General features: G+C 33.7%; 1 protein-coding gene and 1 pseudogene across 1 annotated transcript; one reads left to right on the top strand and one right to left on the bottom strand.

Moving 5' to 3' along the window:
* Positions 1-759: 759 nt before the first annotated feature.
* Positions 760-13234, top strand: LOC112776633 (tripeptidyl-peptidase 2-like; annotated as a pseudogene).
* Positions 13235-18203: 4969 nt separating this feature from the next.
* LOC112777602 (cytokinin hydroxylase-like) lies at positions 18204-20174 on the bottom strand. The gene is made up of 3 exons (XM_025821983.3): positions 19987-20174; positions 18892-19727; positions 18204-18680 (listed from the first exon to the last, which is right to left on the bottom strand). The coding sequence occupies exons 1-3, from the start codon at positions 20090-20092 to the stop codon at positions 18255-18257; spliced, it is 1368 nt and encodes a 455-aa protein (XP_025677768.3). The 5' UTR covers positions 20093-20174; the 3' UTR covers positions 18204-18254.
* Between the last annotated feature and the right edge of the window lie 3626 nt (positions 20175-23800).

Below are 23800 nucleotides of genomic sequence, written 5' to 3'. Positions count from 1 at the left end.
TGGACGGATCAGTCCCTGACGGAGGCATTTGGACGGATCAGTCCCTGATGGAGGCATTTGGACGGAGGGACTGATCCGTCCAAGTTTTGTGAAGGTCAGGAACTTAAAAGTATTTTTCAATGGTCAGGGATAAAAATGTCCGCGAGACAAAAGGTCAGGGACCTATTTGTCATTTTCTCCAAAATTTATGTATGCACCAAAACTCAACAATTGGAACACAATGAAAAACCAGTATGACCAGCTACCTCAGCTACTCATACATAATTTATATACTATCTCACAAGGATTTCATTTTCACTCATATTTTTCAACTTAGAATTTTTTGTATCACTACATTATAAACATCCTCTATAATTGGTTAATCAGACTTCCCTCCATCAACAACAATGCAAAGACATATATAGCTAGTGTTCTTGTAGCTCATCACAATTCAGAATTCACAAACAACGGTATATTTATATTCTCATATAAATGATCATATTTGTAAGAAGATTAAAAAGATGAAAGCACAGACCACTCAAACCCCATCCATCTATCCAAACAGCACACTACTCCTTAATAAAGGCTTAAACCCTCCGCCCCAAAGCAAAAGTCTCCACCACTCTCCTCACATACAAAATTACCAAAACACCATCCACGTTATGCATATCCAACACGCAATCTCATGCAGATTCCCGAAATTGCCCTCTAAGCCACCTTTGCACGCACCAACACTATTCCCTTTCCCTCCTTCTCCGTTAATCTCTCTCTTTACTCTTCATAATCATCATCCACAAGTCACACTCACATTTCCTCAATCATCAATAGTAGAAGAACCCATTACTGGGTTGTTCACAAGGCAATGCCTTGTTCTTCTTCCTTAACCTCCTGCTGTGCCAGTGGTGACAGCAGCAGCAACATCAACAGCGAAAACCACGATAACAACACCAACGGTGCTACTCCTCGAAACTTGAAGCTGACCCAATCACGTTCTTGTCTTCACTGATGCCAAAGACAGAGATTGGCGTCGACCGTTTCCTCCATGCTTACCCGAGCTACGATGGCCGTGGTGCACTCATCGCTATCTTCGGTACTACTTCCTCCTTCACCTAAAGCTCTCAACTTTACCTTTTACTTTGTTGTTTTTGGACTTGGGTTGGTGCTGGTTTTGCAATTTGAGTAGTGGATAAGTGGGATCGCTGAGGATATAGGTTTTACTGTGGCCCAGAATTTTGATGTTGAAAAGCTTTGCATAATATTGAAAAGTTAGTATATTTGAGCTGCATAAAATTGAAAACTTGAAAGTCGTTTCGGGGGATGGATTAATCGATTGGAATTTGAATGTTAAATCATACACATCTTGTTTTGCTTGTTGTTGAATATTTGATCAAAGTTGTTCAGTTGGTTCCTCTGCAATGGCTTGTTAAGATGGTTGTGGTCTGTGGAGACTGGAAACTGGAGATTAAATTATGCGATAGAAAAAAATTGCACAATTATGATCATGCGGATGAACCTGTAAACTGTCTGTAAAAAATATACGAGAATGAATGAATCAATAGGGGAATGAAAGTAATGTTTAATTTAATTACATTGAGTGAGGCTATATTTCTCCTTTTGAAATGTTAATTCAATTCATTGCCAAATTATTTTGGTCAAGTAATCGACATGGTATCAGGGTTATATAAGAATAAAGTTCTGAAATTTTAGATAGTATGTTGACTTTAGGTCAGTTTTTCTTCTTGTAGGGTTGCATAATGTAATGGATTATCTAGTTCTTTAGAGATTTTAGTTTCTTGAACAATATGAGTGATTACTGGTGAGTTTCTTATTTCTTGACAACATCTCATTGGTTGGGATATTTACAGCATTAGATATGCAAGCATATCTAAGTTTTTCTCATTCCTAGCCCTGTTTTTCCTTCTTGTGTGGTTGCAAATTGCAATTGTTAAATCGTTACCACATTTAGTTCTGTCATGGCTTAAAGTCCACCTTATTTGTATCCTGAATTCCTGATAGGTATTATACAATTATTCCTCTACTGAGATTGGTATTGCCATTACTGGTTCTGTGATTAGTGTCATTACTCACTTCATTTTGTTTCAGATTCTGGTGTAGACCCAGCTGCTGCTGGATTACAGGTTACCTCTGATGGGAAACCAAAAATCCTTGATGTTCTTGATTGGTAATAGGAACTGCTTGATGTTTGATATTTATATCATATAATACGTATAATGTTTACTGGATTTAATGATAAATATGTCATAACCTTTTCTGTCTTCAGCACTGGGAGTGGAGATGTTGATACCTCAAAGGTGGTGAAGGCTGATGCTGATGGTTGTATTTCTGGAGCATCAGGTTTGTTCTAGGGATTAAAATGGTATCCAGAATTCTTTAATATTGTAGTAGTTGCAATGAGCAAATAACTTTGGGATATTGGATCAACCAACTTCAGACTGTTCATGCACAGATCAATCTAAAATTCCTCGTGAAAGGCACATCCAATTATAATTCTGGGTTTTTCACACTTATTTCTAATGCAAAAAAATAAAATAAAAAGGAAAAGAAACGAAAAGAAAAACGGATGGCTAAAATAAACTTAAAGTAGCTGCACCAAGTGAATTCTCTCTCTCTCTCTCTCTCTCTCTCTCTCTCTCTCTCTCTAGTTGAAGAATGTATACCATTAAACTTGAAGCTTTTGTCTTTACTGGTATGTTCATGCAAAATTTATATAGGGACATCTTTGGTTATCAATGATTCGTGGAAAAATCCTTCTGGTCAATGGCATGTGGGTTATAAATTTGTTTATGAGCTCTTTACAGAAAGTTGACTTCTCGTTTGAAGGTAGAATATTAATCTACTCAATAATTACTCTTTGAGCTTCATAACTACAACTAATAGATCTATAATCCCCATTTCTCCTAAAATGTTCATTGGCAGAAGGAAAGAAGGAAAAAGTGGGACAAGAAAAACCAGGAGGAAATTGCTAACGCTGTAAAACAACTTGATGATTTTGATCAGGTTTAATCGAAATTTGCTTCATTCTTATATATGCTAACATCATTTCAGATTTGATAATAATATTTTTGCTTAGTAGGCATTAGGCATCACATATTACAAAGGCAACCTGCTGCAAGTGTTCTGTTAGTAAATTAAAACACTTATTTTCTTAGTATTCTGTTTTGTACACATGGCTGCCTCTTTTTTTTTGGGATGAAGTTGCAAGAGTTTCTTCTAATTTTGTGCACAGCTAATTATCTCTAAACCTTCTGTTGATATCAGTTGTGTCTCTGCATTCTATTATATCTTCTAATTCAAATCACTAAAAATATGACATGTTATTTTAGCAACATGTCAAGATAGAAGATGCTGAACTTACAAAGGCTCGTGAAGATCTCCAAAATAGGCTTGATCTTCTGAGAAAACAATCTGAGGTGGGTGCCAAACATGTTACTTTGTGTTCTTCTTGTTTAATTGCCCACTATTTTCTTAGCATATACTCAATTGATTTTCATACAAAAAGGCAAAAATGTTCTGTGTTTCAGAGCTATGATGATAAAGGGCCTGTCATAGATGTTGTTGTCTGGCATGATGGAGAGGTTTGGAGGGTTGCTCTTGACACACAAAATATTGAGGATGATCCAGAATGTGGGAAGCTTGCTAACTTTGTACCCTTAACTAATTACAGGTACATTTGGTTGCTAGTGTTTTTGTTCATCTTAACTTTTTGTCTAGTTGATTGCTTGCTTGCAAAAACATCTCATGCAATTGGCTGATGCTCATCTGTTTACAATGATTTTCTACTTAAAAATTCTCTGTGCTATTTCACTTCTCAAATTGATTAACCTTATGCTTTGTTAATCATGATATCTGTTGAGTTATTTCATTTATGAATTTTGTTTCTTGTGTTAGTCATACTTCAAAAGAATGTCCCATCCCTCTTATTATCTCTTCTGCTTTCTGTCACAAGTTATGCCATAAAAAATAATACAAATGAAGGAAACTATTATTTTATACAAAAGCAGCAGCCCACTAATTAAGCAAGAAGATCAGGGGTAACCCAGCTTTATTGTAGATGAGATGTTTTTGAATTAAATGGTCAATTGGGACTAGAAATTAATGTGGTTTGGCTGTTGAACCAATTACCATTTTAGCTCTTATCAGTAAGGTGGGTATTAAAATTTCAAATGTTCCGAATGCCAACAAGTTATTATGTCCTATTTTTCAGGATTGACAGGAAGTATGGTGTCTTCAGCAAATTAGATGCGTGTACATTTGTTGTGAATGTCTATAATGATGGAAAAGTTGTAAGTATTGTAACAGATAGCTCCCCTCATGGTACCCATGTTGCTGGTATAGCTGCTGCTTTCCACCCAGAGGTACAGATGTCATTTTATCCATATAGTGCAATTCATATGCTAAATACGTAAATTATGATATATAGTATATTGGTTAGGAACCCTTGTTGAATGGAGTTGCACCTGGAGCTCAACTAATATCTTGTAAAATCGGGGACTCTCGCTTAGGTTCTATGGAAACTGGAACTGGTTTGACTCGGGCATTAATAGCTGCTGTGGAGGTTTGTCAAACGCTTTTCCCTCATTATCTGATTATACTGGATATTTGAACAATTGAAACAGATTTGTCCTTGTTATTTGTGTTTGACAACTAATTTTGTGGTTGTATTTTCTATTGCTTGCTATAAATAACACATTAAAGCAAGGCCACTGTCAATTTATTTTGCAGCATAAATGTGATCTTATCAACATGAGTTATGGTGAGCCAACATTGCTGCCAGACTATGGACGCTTTGTCGACCTTGTGAATGAAGTATCTTCTGAGACTTTGATTTTAACTTGCCTGTTGTATCTTTCTGCTGATATTTTCCATCCTCTAAGCTGTGGATATTCTGAATCATTTACATCTAGGCTGTAAACAAGCACCGTCTGATATTTGTTAGCAGTGCTGGTAATAGTGGGCCAGCATTGAACACAGTCGGTGCTCCTGGTGGTACATCTTCAAGTATCATTGGTGTTGGTGCTTATGTTTCTCCTGCTATGGCTGCTGGTGCTCATTCTGTTGTTGAATCTCCATCCGAGGGAATTGAATACACTTGGTATATTTATTCCGGAAATTTTCTAATTGAATGACTTCCTATACCGTTTTCTTTTTAATTAACTTAGTTCTTTTGGCTTTGTATCATTGGATGATTGATGGAAACAATTTTCAGGTCTAGTCGAGGACCAACAACTGATGGAGACCTTGGTGTCTGTATAAGTGCTCCTGGTGCTGCTGTTGCTCCAGTTCCTATGTGGACACTTCAACGGCGCATGCTCATGAATGGGACATCAATGGCATCACCATCAGCCTGTGGGGGAATTGCATTGCTCATTAGTGCAATGAAGGTTCAAGCATTGGAAATATTATTTAAATTGTATAATTGATTTTTATACTTTGCTCATTTATCTATAATTCTGATGTGTATGATCTGCATGTAGGCTGAGGGAATTAATGTGAGTCCATATAGTGTGAGGAAGGCCCTGGAGAATACATCTGTTCCTATAGGCAATTCACCTGAGGATAAATTATCCACTGGGCAAGGGCTTATGCAAGTTGACAAGTTCGATATGTTTCCTTGTCTTCTCTTTTATGGAAATTTAGTATATAGTATTTTATAAGATTTGGCATTGATCTAAATCAAATACTGAATGACAGGTGTTATGAATATATTAAGCAATGTCACAATATTCCATGTGTTTGGTATCAAGTAAACATCAAGCAATCTGGAAAAACAAGTGAGTTAACATTCTTTTTGTAAATATATTCGGAGAAGGCAATAGATGTGCTGATTGCCTGGCGTGTAAAAGTTTAGAATTAGATACAGGGTTCCACTTTTGGGATAGTCCTCCAAAAGAGGTAGTAGCTTTTTTGTCTGATGATAAACAAGGGGTAGCCTTGCCCCGCTTAGTTTGTAACTAGGTCTCTCTTTTTCTGGGTTTCTTTTACCCCGTTTCTAAACCCAAAAAAAAAAAAAAGAAATATTCTCTCCTGAGCATATCACCTTTCTTCCCTATATGAGAAACAAGAGAAGGGAACTCAATATCTTTTAACTTCCCTTATGCATTTATTTGTGCTTGTTCAAATGGTGCTGCATGTTTTGTACTTATAAATAACTAACTCATTCGGGGGGAAGTGTTTCTGATATTCTGTTATTTATTAAGAGTTATAATGCTCATGATAAGACACAAGTAAAAACTGGAAGTTAGAGAAAAGAATATTGGCTTTACAACAATGATGAAGATTTTTGTTAATTGAAATATTAATTCAATTGGACACAAGGGAAAACTTAAGAAAAATTTTTAGTGTGGCGAAAGACAAGGAATATCACCATTCTCCTATGTGAATAGAATTGCAGCATTTGCAGGAAAACTGTTGATTAGTGAAAAGTAAATTCAGTTATTAATGAATTCTAACCTATCACTAGAATCATATTCAAATGCTGCTGCACCTATAGACTATAGTGAAATTCTAACTAAAGGCATGTATCGAAGCTCAAAAATTATATTCCTTCATATGATTGCTGATTGCAGATCCTTCTTCACGGGGCATCTACCTGAGGGAGGCTAGTGCTTTCCAACAATCTACTGAGGTGAGAGCATAATCAGCTTGTTGTCCATTGATGATCAAAGCATATCTTTAGGTCAGATATTTGAAAACTGTGATGTGAAAATGGATTAAAGATTGGAATGTGGGAAAACTAATAAATGATGGGTGATGACTGTGCATTTTCTAATTCTAATAAACTCTTGGATGAAATAACAAAAAATGTTGAATTCATGAACAATATTAGTGTACCTTCTGAGGTGATAAAAGGACAAGAGTAGTGTTTGCTTAGATTTAGTTTGTTAACAGAAATTGTTGATGAGGCATGTAATGAAACTTGATAACAGTCTCACAATTGTTCTTTTGCTGGTGTAATTGCTGATAAGTGCAATGTTGTTTGCCAAATCTATTCACAGTTTGTTCTAAGTTAATTGTAAATTTTAGTTTGTGCTCAAATGGCAATTTACTTTATGACTTGTATTTACAGTGGACAGTGGAAGTTGATCCAAAATTTCATGAAGATGCCAACAAAATTGAAGAATTGGCTGTGTTTGAGGAGCACATTGAATTACATTCTACAGATAGCTCAGTTGTGAAAGCCCCTGATTATCTACTGCTCACTCATAATGGTCGTACCTTCAAGTTAGTCAGTGTTCCTTCACCGTTATGTTTTCAGTTTTAGGGTACATGGCCATTTATTTAAAATGCAAGTGTTGCTCATGAGATCATCTTTTCTGGGGAATTTTTTTTTTCTTTGTTTTCCTGATATCATAGTGTTGTTCTTGAACTATTATTAGGTCACATGAACATTTGATTTAGGGGGTCAGAAAATGACATAATTATTTGGTGAAAAGAACTGGGTTCTCTATGCTACTTTGATATATCATCCGTAAAATTGTCTTATTAATATCTCCAACTTCCGCATCCATCACCCTTAAACTATTCTGCTTAAATGCAGTTATTCCATCAACACTTTATGCTTCTTAATTTTTATTTTTCAACTAAGTTTCTGTCTGATGACACTTTTCAGTTTTGCTTTATTAGTAACTTACAAGTTATCTTCTACTTTCAGCGTAATTGTTGATCCTACTAATTTAGCTGATGGTCTGCATTATTATGAGGTCTACGGTATTGACTGCAAAGCACCATGGCGCGGTCCTCTTTTCAGAATTCCAGTTACTATAACCAAGCCTGTGGCTGTTACTAATAGACCTCCACAAGTTTCATTTTCAAAGATGTTATTCCAGTCAGGTGTGCTTTAGTCAATTAAGTTTATTTCTATGCTTCTTTCTGCTGGTGACTTAATGGTTTTCAAATTTTGAGATTATGTATAATGCATTGAGATCATGTTGTGTAGGCTGTTTCCCAGTTGTCTTTTATTTTCTCTAATAAAGAAAGTGTTATTGGACACCTTACTTTGTCTTGAAATTGTTTTATCATATGGCATTTGTCATTCTGGTCGAGTTTCTGTTCTCTAGTTGTCTTAAAAGCAATAATTGTGTTAAAATTTTTTGCTTCGTTAGGCCATGTAGAAAGGAAATATATAGAAGTGCCACATGGTGCATCTTGGGTTGAGGGAACCATGAACACAGCAAGTTTTGATACAACGAGAAGATTTTTCGTGGATGCTGTTCAGGTACAACTTGCAGCTCGAAACTGTAAAGATTTGTCTGGACCATTTCTTTGACATGCTTGCTGTGTCCAGATATGTCCATTGCATAGACCGTTGACATGGAGGAGTGTGATGACTTTTTCTTCCCCTGCTGCCAAAAGCTTCGCCTTCAAGGTTGTAGGTGGTCAAACATTGGAACTAGTCATAGCTCAGTTTTGGTCAAGTGGCATAGGGAGTCAAGAGACTACAAGTGTGGATCTGAAGGTGATACAATTCATATTTGTATGAAGAATTTATTTTCTGTGTCCAAAGTTTTGGATAAATCTTCCTTTCTCTTCCCATCTCCCCCCTCCCTCTTTTCTCTTCAAATTAAGCTGGATCTCTCGGTTTTTTGAATTGGCCAAGCCACTAACCCACATTATGTAGTCAAAAGATACAATCTTGCTAATTTTAATAAAATTCTAGGTTATGTTTCATGGTGTAAAAGTCAACCAAGAGGAAATTGTACTTGATGGGAGTGAAGCACCAGTTAGAATTAATGCTGAAGCATTACTGGCATCTGAGAGACTTGCACCTTTAGCAATACTAAACAAGGTTTCCTTGTAAAGTTTGTTTCCTTCTTGTTCTGTACCATTGTGCTTGTGATGTTGGACAGTAAAGAGGTTAACTTTTCTCCTAATTTATGTTGAACTTACAGATAAGGATCCCTTATAGACCAACAGATGCTAAGATTAGTGCACTTACGACTGATCGTGACAAACTTCCCTCTGGAAAGCAGATACTTGCACTGACACTAACGTGAGTACTCCATTACGTGTTTCATTATATTTGAATGTTTAGATTGTCTTTTCTTATTATTCTGATGTTTCAGATACAAGATCAAATTGGAAGATGGAGCTGAAGTAACACCTCAAATTCCAGTCCTGAATGACAGGATATATGACACTAAATTTGAGTCTCAATTTTATATGATTTCTGATTCAAATAAGGTATTATAATTTCATCCTAGAGATGAGAGTAACTGAGTAAGGGGTGTTGATTGTTTTTCATTCAGAAACCATTTGTCATGTGCAAAATAAGCTTATTGCAATTAATTTTCATTTTTGCAAATTCTGATCATAGCGTGTATATTCAAGTGGAGATGCCTACCCGAACTCCAAAAAACTTCCCAAGGGAGAATACAATGTAAGGCTATATGTGAGGTACGATTCTTTCTGCTCATGTATATTTGATGATCACCCATCCTTGTTTTCTCTATGTTGTTCTTGTTGATAATCTTTGAAGTAGACGTCTAATTTCACCATAAGACTGGCTAAAGATAAAAGATTGCCAAATATTTTTATGAAGGGTCTATCTAGTGTAGGACTCAGCACCCCGTCTTGCGCCTAAGATTGGGCATTTGAAGAGTTGAAATTTACAAAACTATACATCTATCTTTGCATGTTTGAAATCAATTTTGCGAATTTTCATAAATAAACTAACTTATGTTGTTTTTGGACTTGAAACCTTGATTTAGTTAGTAATTCCTGCAATAAGAAAACTGGAATTCTTTTTGTAAGTTGAATGTTGCTAGGCTTTTCATAAGACGGACACATGAAGGTGCATCAAACGTGATCCTATACTCATGATGTATTTTTTTCCCCAGGCATGAGAACTTGCAGATTTTAGAGAAGATGAAGCAATTGGTGTTATTCATCGAGCGAAATTTTGAAGATAAGGTAGTTCACTAGTTTGTCATATTCTTAGAGACAATCTTATGTTATACCAACATTGATATCTTTAGTGTTTACTACAATTGCATTTGTCATTACATGACGGTAAGTTTTTTTAATGGATTTCAAGTGTTTCTCTGGCTAATGGGCTACTCAATGCACAAAGTTTTTTTACTGTGCAACTTCCCGAAATATGTGGTTTACAATATGATTTACAAATAGAAATCCTGAAGTTATATATATATTTTCCAGGATGTTATCCGACTACCCTTTTTCTCCCAACCTGATGGTCCACTTATAGGAAATGGTTCCTTTAAGTCTTCAACATTAGTTCCAGGGTATGTTATTGGATTATAGTCCCTACCTGCTTCTGATTTTAGCGCCATCTTGTGTTGTGGTGATGACATTTGCTTATTGTCAGTATGAAAGAAGGATTTTATCTGGGTCCACCACCATTGGACAAAATCCCCAAGGTATCTTGTATTCTTGTTGACTTCTTAGGTAATTCGTTGGATTATTGACAGTAGTAACAACATTTGAAGTATTTCAACAGAATGCTCCTCAAGGATCTGTATTAGTGGGAGCAATATCATATGGGAAACTATCGTTTGCTGGTCTCGGGGAGCAGAAGAATCCGGAGAAGCTTCCTGTATCACATCGGGTTTCTTATATAGTTCCTCCAAATAAGGTTTGAACTAGCTCCGAGCTCTGCTGAAGTGGTATCTACTATCTTATTTGGTGTGAATTAATATCTACTTGCGTTTTCCTATATCTTTTGTTGAAAGATTGAAGAAGAAAAGGGGAAAAGTTCTTCCCTAGCTTCCAAGAAGACAGTTTCTGAACGTTTAGAAGAAGAGGTATGTGAATCATAGTTCAGCAGAAGTGCTTCCTTATTTTTAATCCTATCATGTATTTCACACATTTTTTGGGCATTACTAGGCATGCTACTTTTGCATTTGTCTTTACTTAAGCATGTTTAGGTGTACCAATTAACAAAAGAAAAATAGAAATTTTGTTGATAGTTTAGACTTAGATTATTTTGATTGTTTTCTTGTTCAATTGCTTTTGTGTTTTTGTTCGTTTTTATATGCTTTGTAGGACTCATGATGACCTTTTTGTACTTTCCTATTCTCTCTTAAGAATACTTTTATTTTATCATAACTTTTTAGTAATTTATTAATAGAACGATAGATTTGGTTGAAATGGATAGATGGTATTTACCCCTGTTTATGTCCATCACAATTTAAAAATATGCCTACTGCCTGTATGTAGCAAGCTATTGTAACAACACCATGTGAACACTTTGGAGTTCAGAGGGTTTACCTTTTTCATCTGTGTCTGAAATCTCTTTATTAAACATTCCCTTAGTTCTTATTTTTCACGATATAGATATAGTAGATTCCATATTGTATTTCTTCGGTCCTACTGTACTTTATGTTTGCTTGACTTGTCCACCAGGTAAGAGATGCAAAAATGAAAGTTCTTGGAGGCCTAAAACAAGAAAATGATGAAGAGCTTTTGGAATGGAAGAAGTTGTCTGACTCTCTCAAAGTGAGCATTGAATTTTATTTGAACTTTCACTTTTTGGTAGTTGCTGGCTTCATTGATTTCTTTTATAAGTTTCAATTCATTTGATCATCTTTTGCAAGATTACTGATGTATTTTGTTTTATGTTAATAAGAAATTATATACACTTGTTTGTTCTCTGCATTCTAGATTAAAATGGAATGATACAAAATTTATCATGTTTTCTTGCAGTCTGAATACCCAAAGTACACTCCATTGCTTGCAAAGATTTTGGAAGGTTTAGTTTCGAGGAGTAATATCAAAGATAAACTACAACATCATGAAGAGGTGAAAATTGGCAGAACTAAAGTTTTGTTGTTAGTTATTCAGTTTGATAGTAAATGAATATAAAGGGCTGATCATATGACAAACGTGAATATGCTTTGCAGGTAATTGATGCAGCAAATGCGGTGATTGACAGTATTGAGACAGAGGAGTTGGCAAAATTTTTGGCCCTAAAACATGATCAAGATGACGACGAAGCGGAGGTGCTCATCCTTGTTCCCAGTACTTTTAGTTACTCTGTCATCTCTCTCTCTGTATATGAAAAAGGAATTTGGCATAATTAATAATAATGATATGATAGAGTAAACATCTTTACACTGATAGCATATATGCCAATGTTAAACCATTAAATTTATTAAGAATGATCATTCCATGTGGAAAGATGTTATCATATTACAACTTACATATGGTATTTTCATTTCACAACTTGTTGAACGATACTTTTAATCTCTCTGTAGAAAAAGAAGAAAGAGATGGAATTAACCCGTGATCATTTAGCAGAGACACTTTACCAAAAGGGCCTTTCATTGGCAGAACTTGAGTCTTTGAAGGTTAGAGCTTTTTATCTTCTTTAAAGCAATGGTTTACATTTTCAGGCAATTTTGATGTCCACACTGCATAAGAAAGCGAAATACCATGCAGTATTGTCTATCAAATACTGACTTGACTTGGTGCATATTGTCAAAGGAGGTGGATAAAACTGACGAGCAGTCTAAGGATGACAGCACTATCCGTCCGAACTTGTTTGAAGAGAATTTTAATGAATTGAAGAAATGGGTTGATCTGAAGAGCAAAAAATATGGAATCCTCTTGGTGACAAATGAGAAGCGTAAGCAGAGGCTTGGGACAGCATTGAAGGTATTTGCTTTTTCCTAAAGAATTCTACTCTTTTCTTTGCATTGATGATTAGTACTTTAGGTTCTGTTTCGGGTTCTAATCTTATCTGGTGCTGTCATCCGCTTGATTCAGGTGTTGACGGACATAATTCAAGACGACGCTGAGCCTGCTAAGAAGAAATTCTATGAACTAAAGCTGTCTTTGATTGAGGAGATGGGATGGTCTCATGTGGCTACATATGAGAGACAATGGATGCTCGTGCGTTTTCCACCAAGTTTGCCTCTTTTCTAGGATCATTCTGTGCAACAATGAGCTATGCATTTTTGCTCCATAATCTTCAAATGTGATAACAATTCATGCAACATTGAACTCAGCATTTTACTCCTCAAGCTTGCAGTGGACTTGGATATGATATTACAGAGTCTGGATCATGAATATCATTTTAAACATACTGGCATGGCCACTGTCTTAAGTGTGTGAGAACCTTGCCATTCGAAAACAACACGAATATCATTCATACCAATTGTATAATTACACACTACATAGTTGATTCTTCCCATAGAGTTGTTTGGAATTCATAATCTAATGCCTCTATGGCCATTTTAAGAATAGTTGAATGGAGTTTTCTGTCTTTGATTCTAAATTCTTTGCCTGAATGATGATCAGCAATAAAAGTAGAACCATGTGAATTGCATTAACAATGGCCATTGGTCGATAGAATTTTAGAAACACACACTTTGTACTATATAATGTAATTTTTTCAACTAAAGAAAATTTTTAAGTTGATATGTGTTTCTATCAACTTAAAAATTTTCTTTAGTTGAAAAATAAACTAAATTATATCGATCATAACATAGTACAATACAGTGACTGCTAATAAACCGAGTTTTCATTTCCTCAGATTTTAAGCAATCAAAGGATAGAGAATCTAAGAGGAAGGTAATCATCATGTCATGTGTGTAGGGTTTGAAACTCAAGCTTCCACGTGTTAAACATGAAAATAAAGCTGTTAATGGAAGCTAATCTAAAGTTGAGTAGTTTTTCTAACATAAACAATTGAGGTTTATTATGCAAGATGCAGCACAAACAAAAGAAATACATGGAAGATGCTAAAGTAGAGTTTCACGTTATATATGAAGACGCTTATAATTATAAAATATAATTGAGTTGCTTCCATTCAATTCTAAAATAATATCATAGTTATCCTCCTTTGCATATTATTGGAGCAACAACAAATGTTGATTTTGTGATGCAAACTTTACACTCCACATGTTATACAACCAATAAAGCAACACATATCTTAATTCTTTTTCTGATAAATAATGTTGTTCAATGTTTTCTCTCTTCATTATTAAGTTGTCTTGAATATATAGATGGAATTATTGATGAGGACTATAATTGGATCTCATGTGACAAAAAGGTTCGAAATTTGTACTACAACTAACATCTTTCACATTTTTCTTTTAAGGAAAAATATATAATAACAGATAGAGAGCAATATCATTGAAAGTGTCACATTATTTGATTTTGGATTTCGGCCGTTTACCTATCATTTAAAAAGATATATGCATTAACAAACAAAATAAAGCCTAATTATATTCTGACAAAAAATTAAAATAATAAGAATAAAAATAAACAAAAACTACCAATATTAAATAACGTGTGGTGTTCCACTTGCCACTTGCTTTCTCCCTCTGCTCTTAGTTGTTTACTTTATTTCCTTCATGCATATTTTTCCTGCTATATATGATTGACAATGACAAATCAGTCCCTAGCTCTCTTATGGAGCAAACTAGTTTTCTCTTCTTTTTTTGGTGGATTGGGTGAATCTCACTGGGAGTGTGTGATAATGACTTATGAGTTATGACCCTTCAACACGGAAATCGTCCCATTCTTTGAACCTTATGGAATAAAATTATGCACGTTTAATTTAAACATTTTATTTTCATTTTATATATTTTTTCATGGAAGAATATATTTATTTTCACTAAGGTTGGAAATGTTAATTATTTAGCCCCCTTTCCCCTGTCCGTGCAAAAACTACCGTCACTCTATAATTAATTCCTGGTATCATAATAAGAATTAATTTTAGGTGTTCATGTGAAGTTGATAATTAAGAATGATTCAATAATTTAATTGATTTGACTAAATTTTCATCAAACAATTTTTAATTATTAATTTTATATAAAGTTGACTGTATTTAAATTTTTACTTTAAATTTTAATATAATATATTAAATTAACTCAACCCTCACATTTATAAAAAATATAAAATTTTATGAAATTGTTAGACCAACACTTTCATAATAAAACTTTATTAAACATCTAACAAAATATAAAAAAATTTAAAATCACTCCTTAGACCAACTTAACACTTTATGAAAAGAATTCTTTATACCCGAATTATTTATATAAAATTGTTAGAGTAGTATATAGAAATAAACGTGACTCAATATGGGAGCAGTCCAGATACAAAGTATGACAAATGGGGTAATATATTTTGAGAAAGTTTAAGGGCAACAGATTTTGTGGTTTTTAGGGCTAAAACCTCAAAGTGGTCCTGAGATTGGGCGAGTTATCCATACTTATCCTTGACTTTCAAAATTTTCTAACAGCATCCTTGACATTCAGCTCCGGGACCCATAGTTGTCCTGCAACCCTTTCCGGCGCCAAGTCAGCAAACGGAGGGATGATCTGGCACCTCCAATGTCACGCTGGAGCCAGCAACGGCTAGTTGATGTGGCAAATCTGAATTTTGTACCCAATCTGGTCCCTGGTCCCATTAAAACCCTAAAAGCTAAGAATCGTTATTATAACTAGTATCTCTTCTTCTCTCCTTCAGGGACCATTTGGTAATAAGCTATTTCCCTTGGTTGTGGCACATTTGGTGGCTGTCTGGCAGGGGTTGACGATCATAAATTTTCAATAATGTTATCGGGAGGTTTTGAACATCCTGCTTGCAGGCATCGCAGGTCCTGTTGCCCTTAATACTAAACCACTTTACTGCACAGTCTTGATAAGCAAGTGCAAGATCACCTTTACAACTGCATTCCATCTTAAGAGTATTCTCTCCTTCCCCGAGCTCTGCCAAACAAATCCTACAAACTGCTTCTTCCTCTGGAATATCTGCTGTAACATCCTCAATAGCTAGAAAGGAGAGAGTTAGTAAGCAATTGACATGGAAGGACTATAAAAGACTATAGTCTGAGGAATCCTAACTTAAAGACAATCTGAAATTGACAAACTTGATGATTGAAAATAGAAATGAATAAGTTAACTTCAATGTAAAGTTTATTTAATTTTCTAGCCTTTAATTTCGAGAGTTAGTCAGCAACTGACATGGAAGGGCTATAAAAGGCTATAGTCTCTAAGATTGTCTATGAGAGACGCACTAAAGATTATATCACCTAGAAGCCACCAAATTTCTTTCATCTATAATGTCTATTAAACGATGCAAAGTGTTACCAATATCATGTTATATATGGTTAAGTGCCAAATATTTAATAGTTCTTGAAAGTCAGAACTCATAACTGAATATTTCAGATTGTGATTCTTGATCAAAAAATGTAAAATGGGAACCTATAAGAAATTATGTGCTCTACGTATATTTCAAGCAATTACCAATCTCCATGACTGAAGAATCACCAGTTGAAGTTCCATCAACAGTTGCAAGATGCCGCCTGGCTGAAATGATACGAATCAAGACCCTAGACTGAGTGCACCTCAATTTGCTGGCTAGGCATCAACTGGAACCGAAAGTGATCGAGTTATATGCTGCTTGACAACCATTGTCTATACAAGAATGGAAATATTCATCAATGCAACATAGTTTAAAATCATATACCAGTTTAACATATAAAATGTAAAAAATTTTAGCAAGCGTTGTATGAAAACAGTTGCCTTGATTGAAGAAAAGAGACATACATTTAAATCAGAAGCACATCCCAGATGTCTGCCATGTACACTTTCTTGACCCAAAGATGCGATTGGAGTAACCGGTAATGAGTGGGCAACCTTTGACAATGGAGAGAATGAACCTTTACCATTAAGAGAGAGGGTCCTTGAAGTAGGTGGATGTGGAAGGACCATCCGTCTTTGCGAAAGAAGATAATGCGGCATCTAATGACCATGGGGGTATTTGCAGAGAGGGGAGTGCAGGCCGTCTGGAGTGAGGAATCAAGGAAGCCTTGTCACCTTTTTCATTTGCATTTGCAGCACATGTCTACAGTAAGTAACACAATGCAATGCTACATCAAACAATTGCAAACTGACAAAAGCAGCGGCAGCTTATAGTTTTTAGTATTGAGTGATTACAGTTTTAGAGGAAACTGAAATTTAGCCAAGTTACATTCATATTATGGTAGCAGCAGCTAGCAATAAGAAAACAGAGAAATGGCAGATCGAAATGGAAGGCATATGATCTGTATGTGTTATTACCTGGAGCTGGAGGCGATGAAGAGGATGATCTGAGAAGGAATCAGCAGCAGTAGTTTGAAGCTCAGGTGATGAAGAGGGTGATCTTAGCTTTTAGGGTTTTAATGGGACCAGGGACCTGATTGGGTACAAAATTCAGATTTGCCACGTCAGCTAGCCGTTGCTGGCTCCAACGTGGCATTGGAGGTGCCAGATCATCCCTCTGTTTGCTGACTTAGTGCTGAAAAGGGTTGCAAGACAACTATGGGTCCCGGAGCTGAATGTCAGGGATGTTGTTAGGGATTTTTGAAATTCAATGACAAGTATGGGTAACTCGCCCAATCTCAAGAACTACTTTGAGGTTTTAGTCGGTTTTTAGTCATCAATTAACCATCAAAAATATTTTTAATGGTGTGAGATTGCATCTAATGGTGTAGAATCATTCAATTCCCTTTTAATGGTTAAGTGCTGATCAGAATTTAACAAAAGTGCTAGTCTTAGCACTCCTCATATATTTTGTAACGTGAATTAACTTCATGATTCGCATTCTAGAAGTATGAAGCATGATGAAAGACTAGTTACTAAATGAGATGGATATTATGGAGTAATACATTTGACTAAAAGAGGGGTTTGGTCCGTACGTATTATTGGTATTATTAGGTGTATGTATGATGATGATATTGGAGAAGAGTGTCAGAATGTCGGAATGATAATTGCATTGAAAACGAAGAGATCTAAATCTACATACGGCGCATATGTATTGCCTGTCAACGTCGTCATTGCACGCATCATACTCTCAGTCTCAGCTTATATATGCATGCAATGGATATTATTGTTTATATATATATATATAAACAAAACAATTTTTATTAGTTACTTTTAATACTAAAAATAAAATGTATAAAAAAGATATGTAGAAGGGACATTTAGAAATACGAGGAGTACTATAAACCAGTATGTTTTGTGATTTGTAACTATTAAATAGTTATTATTAATAATTTTAATGATGTAAAATTATAATATAAAATTATTTATTTTTTTACTAATTAAATGTTGATCAAATTTTAATAAAAATGTTGACTTTTTAAATTTTTTTTAAAATAAACCCTTAATTAATAGTGCAGCATGCAGAATATACCATACAAACTAATGCATAATTTGATTCCATTATTCATTAAGAAGAAAAATTGACTAGGGGGCCGGGTGCTTAATTCCAATTATTGTAGAAGCACATAGTAGAAGTAATAAAAGCTAAAGGGGTTGAAGAATAAGTGGGAGTCCATGGGTGGGCCTTAGAGAGAGCATGATAGATGGTGAGTGATGGTAAGTTGGAGAAATGTTGAAAGAGAAGTTAGAGAGAAGTAGAGTTAACACAATCTTGTACTCCATGAATGTCAAGTTCCTACCAACACACATTCTCCCTCCAAATCCAAATGGCAAGTAACCCATCTTGTGTTTGCATCCACCATTCACATCCTCCATGAACCTCTCTGGCTTGAACTCATTAGCGTCCTCTCCCCATAGCTCCGGGTCATGGTGCATGGCCACCACATCGATCCACATGTTGGTTCCTTTAGGCACTATTAAACCCTTCACTTCAATGTCTTCCCTTGCTTGCCTTTGCACATTTGGTGATGGAGGGTACAGCCTTAGAGCTTCATTCATCACCCACTTCATCTGATGCATAATCTTTAATTTATTAATTAAACAAAGAAAATGATGTGTATAAAATGGAAAAGTCTAGAATTCTGACCAGCATATAACCAACAAAGAAAAGTGAGTCATTAGATGAAATTTCACACCATTAAAATCATCATTAATAGCTATTTAATTGTTACAAATTATAAAAGTTACTGACCCTAACACTCTTCGTATAAAATATACGTACCTTGGTTAAACCAGAAAGCATGGCGAGATCAATAACGTGGTTGTGGCGAGCAAGAAGCTGTTGAATCTCATCTCTCAGTTGGTTCTGCCAATCCTGATGCATAGCCAGAAGCAGCAATGTCCAGGTGATAGAAAGCGCCGTGGTTTCATGTCCGCCAAAGAAGAATGTCTTGCATTCGTCAACAAGCTCCCTCATTGTTAGCGCATCACCATTTTCTTGAAGCAGCAAACCCAACAAGTCGCTCTTCGATTTGGATGATCTGTGACTCATGCGAGCTTGAATGATAGACAACAAGAGCTCATCAATTTCTTTGCCTAACTTGTAGGCCTCTAGGGTTTTCTTAACGTTGAAGTACTTGCCGAATGGAACCCCAACGTAGCGGTTGGTGTTGAAGAGAGTCATTTGAAGAGCTCGCAACTTTCGGAAGACCTGTGTGGCGTTGTGGTCATCATCATCCATAATGCCGAGAATGGTTCTTGCTATGATGTCTCCGGCGGTGGCTACAATGTCCCTCTCAACGTCGATTGTGGCGGAAGCGGAGTTTAGTTGAGAGAGCCATGCTTGTACCATTTTGTTTGTTGATGCAAGCATGATGGTGAGCATGGGCTTGAGATGAATGGGATTGAATGCGGGTGCAACAATGTGGCGATGGCGAACCCAATCATTGCCTTCAACCATGACCAACCCAGTCCCAAACATGGCCTCTCTGTCATCTCTAAACACACTTGGCTTCCCCCATCTCTTAGCTTCTACCTCCTTCGACATCTTCTTCAAGAATTCTGCGTCCGCAATGTACAAGAATGGCTCTGTGCCCAGCCAATACACGAACACTTTCCCTACATACATTAGTCATAATCAAATTACACAATGCAATATTATATTAGCCGTGAAATTGATACTTGAGAGCCGTTAGATGATTTGACTTATTTGACTAAATTTTCATTTAAAGGCTGTCAGATATCAACTTCATGTGAAGTCGACTTCACCTGAGTTTTCACCAATAAAAATTTATTCAAATTATTCAAATTATTTAATGACTTTCAATTATTAATTTCACGTGAAATCTAACAGCACATTATAAGAGTATTTAATTACCAAAAGATTTCTGCCAAGAGGAAAAGTAGGGGGAAACGTGAGAGTGTATATCATGGGTGAGAGGAGTGATGAGATCATTATTGTTAATAGCCCTAATATTTTTCATGTGTTGGATGTTTCCAAGTGGGAAGCATGGGGTTGGGCCTCCAAAGCCACATCTCTTAAGCTTATTATGTGTTTGGATTGGGGAAATCCACCATGCATATGTTACAATCAAGACCATTAACATGAAAAATAATGCCAACGCAGCAACAACAATACCACATAGCCCTGAAACTGAAACCTCCATGATGGTGAACTACGATTTAATTTGCTTGTGTTGCCGAAAACCAAGTGTTATGGATTGCTATTTATAAGAAGCTGAGCTGGTCTTCAAACAATAGAATACATACAATTTCATGTCAACCTTGTATATATTGCATTTTATCTCATTATTATTATATCGTTAAAGTACTTTTTCGGTTTTTCACCCTTGCATTCACTTTCAACACCTTTCTATACCATAAAAAGTAATACATTTAACATTTTCTTATACAAATATTCATTATCAAGTGCTCTTATAAAATAATTATTCTTTTACACTAATTAATATGGCTTTTCTTGAGGGCAAATTTTCTATATCCTTAAACACTTTTTATTAAAGAATATGTTTGTTAATTAAACAAATTTTAGTCTATTTTTATTATAGAAAAATATTAAAAGGACATCAAAATTTATTATTTTCAGTTATTATTTTTAGTTATTAACTTAATTTTTTAAATTTAGTAATCTAACAACATACTTTAATCTACATTTTTAAATATTAATGACTAGCTGATAACTAAAAACAATAAATTCTAATAATATTCTAGTATTTTTTAATTATATTTTATATTAATTATTCAAATTTATAATTTAAAGTGTTTTATTTTTTATTTTTCGTTCTTTACCTTTTAATGAAAAGTTAATTTACAGAAACGGTTACACTTTTTATTTTTTCTAGAATCCATTAGTATTTGTCATTTTTATTATTATTCTAAACAGGGACGGACCCAAGCATAACAATGAGGGGCACTTGCCCCGTGATGTTTTTAATTTTTGTTTTAAAAAATATAGTTATATATAATATGCTCCTATTTCAAATTTTAAATGACCCCACTATAAATAAAATAAATTCAATTAGCTAAAGTTTTAAATTTATTTTTTTATTTTTTTTATTATTTTGACTATTATTTAACATAATCAAATATAATTATTGTACCGTCAATTCTTTATTCTCTTAAATCCTCTTCTTATTTTTATATTTTCAACCTTCTTTTTCTATTTCTTGTCTAATGATCATCTTCTCTTCATCAAAAAGTAAATTTTAAATTCTCCAATTTTTTTATATGGTTCTCCATGACTCTATGTATCTTTCAATTTCATTATTTTTCTTTTTGATATTTTCAATTGCAATTTTTAATTCAAACAATTATAGTTTAGGTATCAATCTAATATTTTATTTTTTCGTGACTTTATATATTTTATTTTATTCTCGATTTATTCATCCTTATTACTTATTTTTTATCTTTTGTTCTATTATATGTACCTATGTTGCATATAAAATTTTAAAATGAACTGATTAATTTATTAATTTAGAATGTATTTTTTATTTTTAAAAATAATGATAAAAAATATTTTAATTATAATATATAATTAAACAGATACATAAAATATTTTATCTAACATTATATCAAAATTAAATTAAAAAATATATAACAAATTTAATTATTTTAAAAAAATAAAAAAATTGTAAAAATTATGTTTTTATTATTTTATATAAACATACTTTTCATATAAAGACTTAATTTTTCTAGTATTTATATATAATTCTAATTTCAAATTATAAATACTAATGTATCATTAAGTGCTAATATGCCAGTTAATTCAGTCTTTTATTATTAAATGTGTATAAAAAGATTAGTTAGGATAATAAGTTATCCATAATTTAATTAAAATATTTTAATTTTAAATTTTAGAAATAAAAAAATATTTTTTATAAATTATATATAATAAATAGTATTTTAAGAATAAAAGTGTTCATTAATTCTTTTTAATTTTTATATCTCCATATAATTAATAATATTTAACAAAATTTATTTTATATATATATATATATATTTTTTTTTTGCCCCCACTTCTAAAATTTTTTGGGTCCATCACTGATTCTGACTAATAACTTTGGCTAGCTTTTCTTTTCAACTAAGTATTTGTGCTGATATTTTGGAATTATTTTATATGGCCTATCAATAAGAGAGAATTAGTATTGATTAATCCTCAATCAATCTAATTGTCTCAAAGATAAAAATAAAAATTGAAAACATTTACAGAGCACAAATTTGTAGGGAAAATGAGATAGAAAGTAAACAAACAAAATGTTTTTTTAGTAATTTACATAAATAAAATAAATAGAAAAAAGTGTTACGTAAATATAACAATTCGAAAAAATGAGATGCAAATGCAACAAATCTATTTATATGTAATTCGCGACATCTTAACGGGGTTTCTAATTATACGTAATCTGCTACATCCTGTCGCGGATTATGTTTAAAGGCTGAAACACATAATATATGTTGCATGGTGTAGCTGTTTATGTGTTTCAGCCTTTAAACGTGTAATCCGCGACAGAGTGTAGCGGATTACGTGTAATTAGAAACCACGTTAGACCGTCACGAATTATATATAAATAAGTTTATTGCATTTAAGTTTAGTTTTTCGGATTGTTGTATTTGCGTAACACTTTCTCCCATTTATTTTATTTATGTTGTAAATTGTCCATATTTTTTGCCTTGTAAAAAATTATTTAATATTTTGTTCACTAACAAAAACAAAACCTTGATAATTAATAAAACCTTGATGATTAATATATGTTGCGTTAGAACATAGATATTCCTTCTCCTTAATAATTCTTATATAATTATTTGACACATTAACGCATGTCTAATTAAAATTATTTATATACTAAAATTAACTACTAAAATTAATTTTAATATATTTGTGTATAAATATATATAGTATAATTTATTTTTAATATGTATTTTGTATTTTGATGTATATTTTATTCTAATAGCTAATTTTAGTTACACTAAAATAGTTGATTTTTTTTATTAATATCAATTTACACTATTATTAAAATTTTTATAATTTAAAAATTTAGAGTTAAATCAAGATAAATTAAAAATTATTAATTCAAGTTATATATATATATATATGAAAAAATGAATCCTTGGCACAGACACTTTATCAATAAATAAATATCCTTTGACTGGGTAAAAGGTAGAGAGAATAAAATTTTTTAAAAGCTGAAAGTTATAAGTGTCTCTTAACATGCACATGCTTTATAAAAATTTGACACATTAACGCATGTCTAATTAAAATATATAATGAATGCGTGTGTGTGTTTGGAAGTGACAAATTGCGGCGGAGGATGAAGGGAGAAAAGGAGGTCAGAAATGAAAATGAAAGGTATACGGTGTACCCTATCCTAAGCTAAGAGAGAAGGTGGTTGACCACTACATGACGTCGTCAACGCTATCAAACTCCACTTTGTTTTGCTCAAACACAAAATAAAAAAGAACAAAATTGTGTACTTCGTGCAATCTCAAAACGCGGAGTGTATACGTATAGGATCATCTCGCTTTACAAATCTTACAAACAGATACATCACATTAATTACAAAATAAATACAAAACAAACACAACATTATTATTATGTAGCGAGAGCCTTCTTTAAGTTCTATTCTTGCTGAGTTTGGCAGTGTATAACTCATTCGTCGATGAATGTCTTTAAGTTTTTC

Source organism: Arachis hypogaea, chromosome 19 (assembly GCF_003086295.3).
Source record: "Arachis hypogaea cultivar Tifrunner chromosome 19, arahy.Tifrunner.gnm2.J5K5, whole genome shotgun sequence".
Taxonomy (NCBI): Eukaryota; Viridiplantae; Streptophyta; class Magnoliopsida; order Fabales; family Fabaceae; genus Arachis; species Arachis hypogaea.
This window is presented reverse-complemented; position numbering and strand designations above follow the sequence as displayed.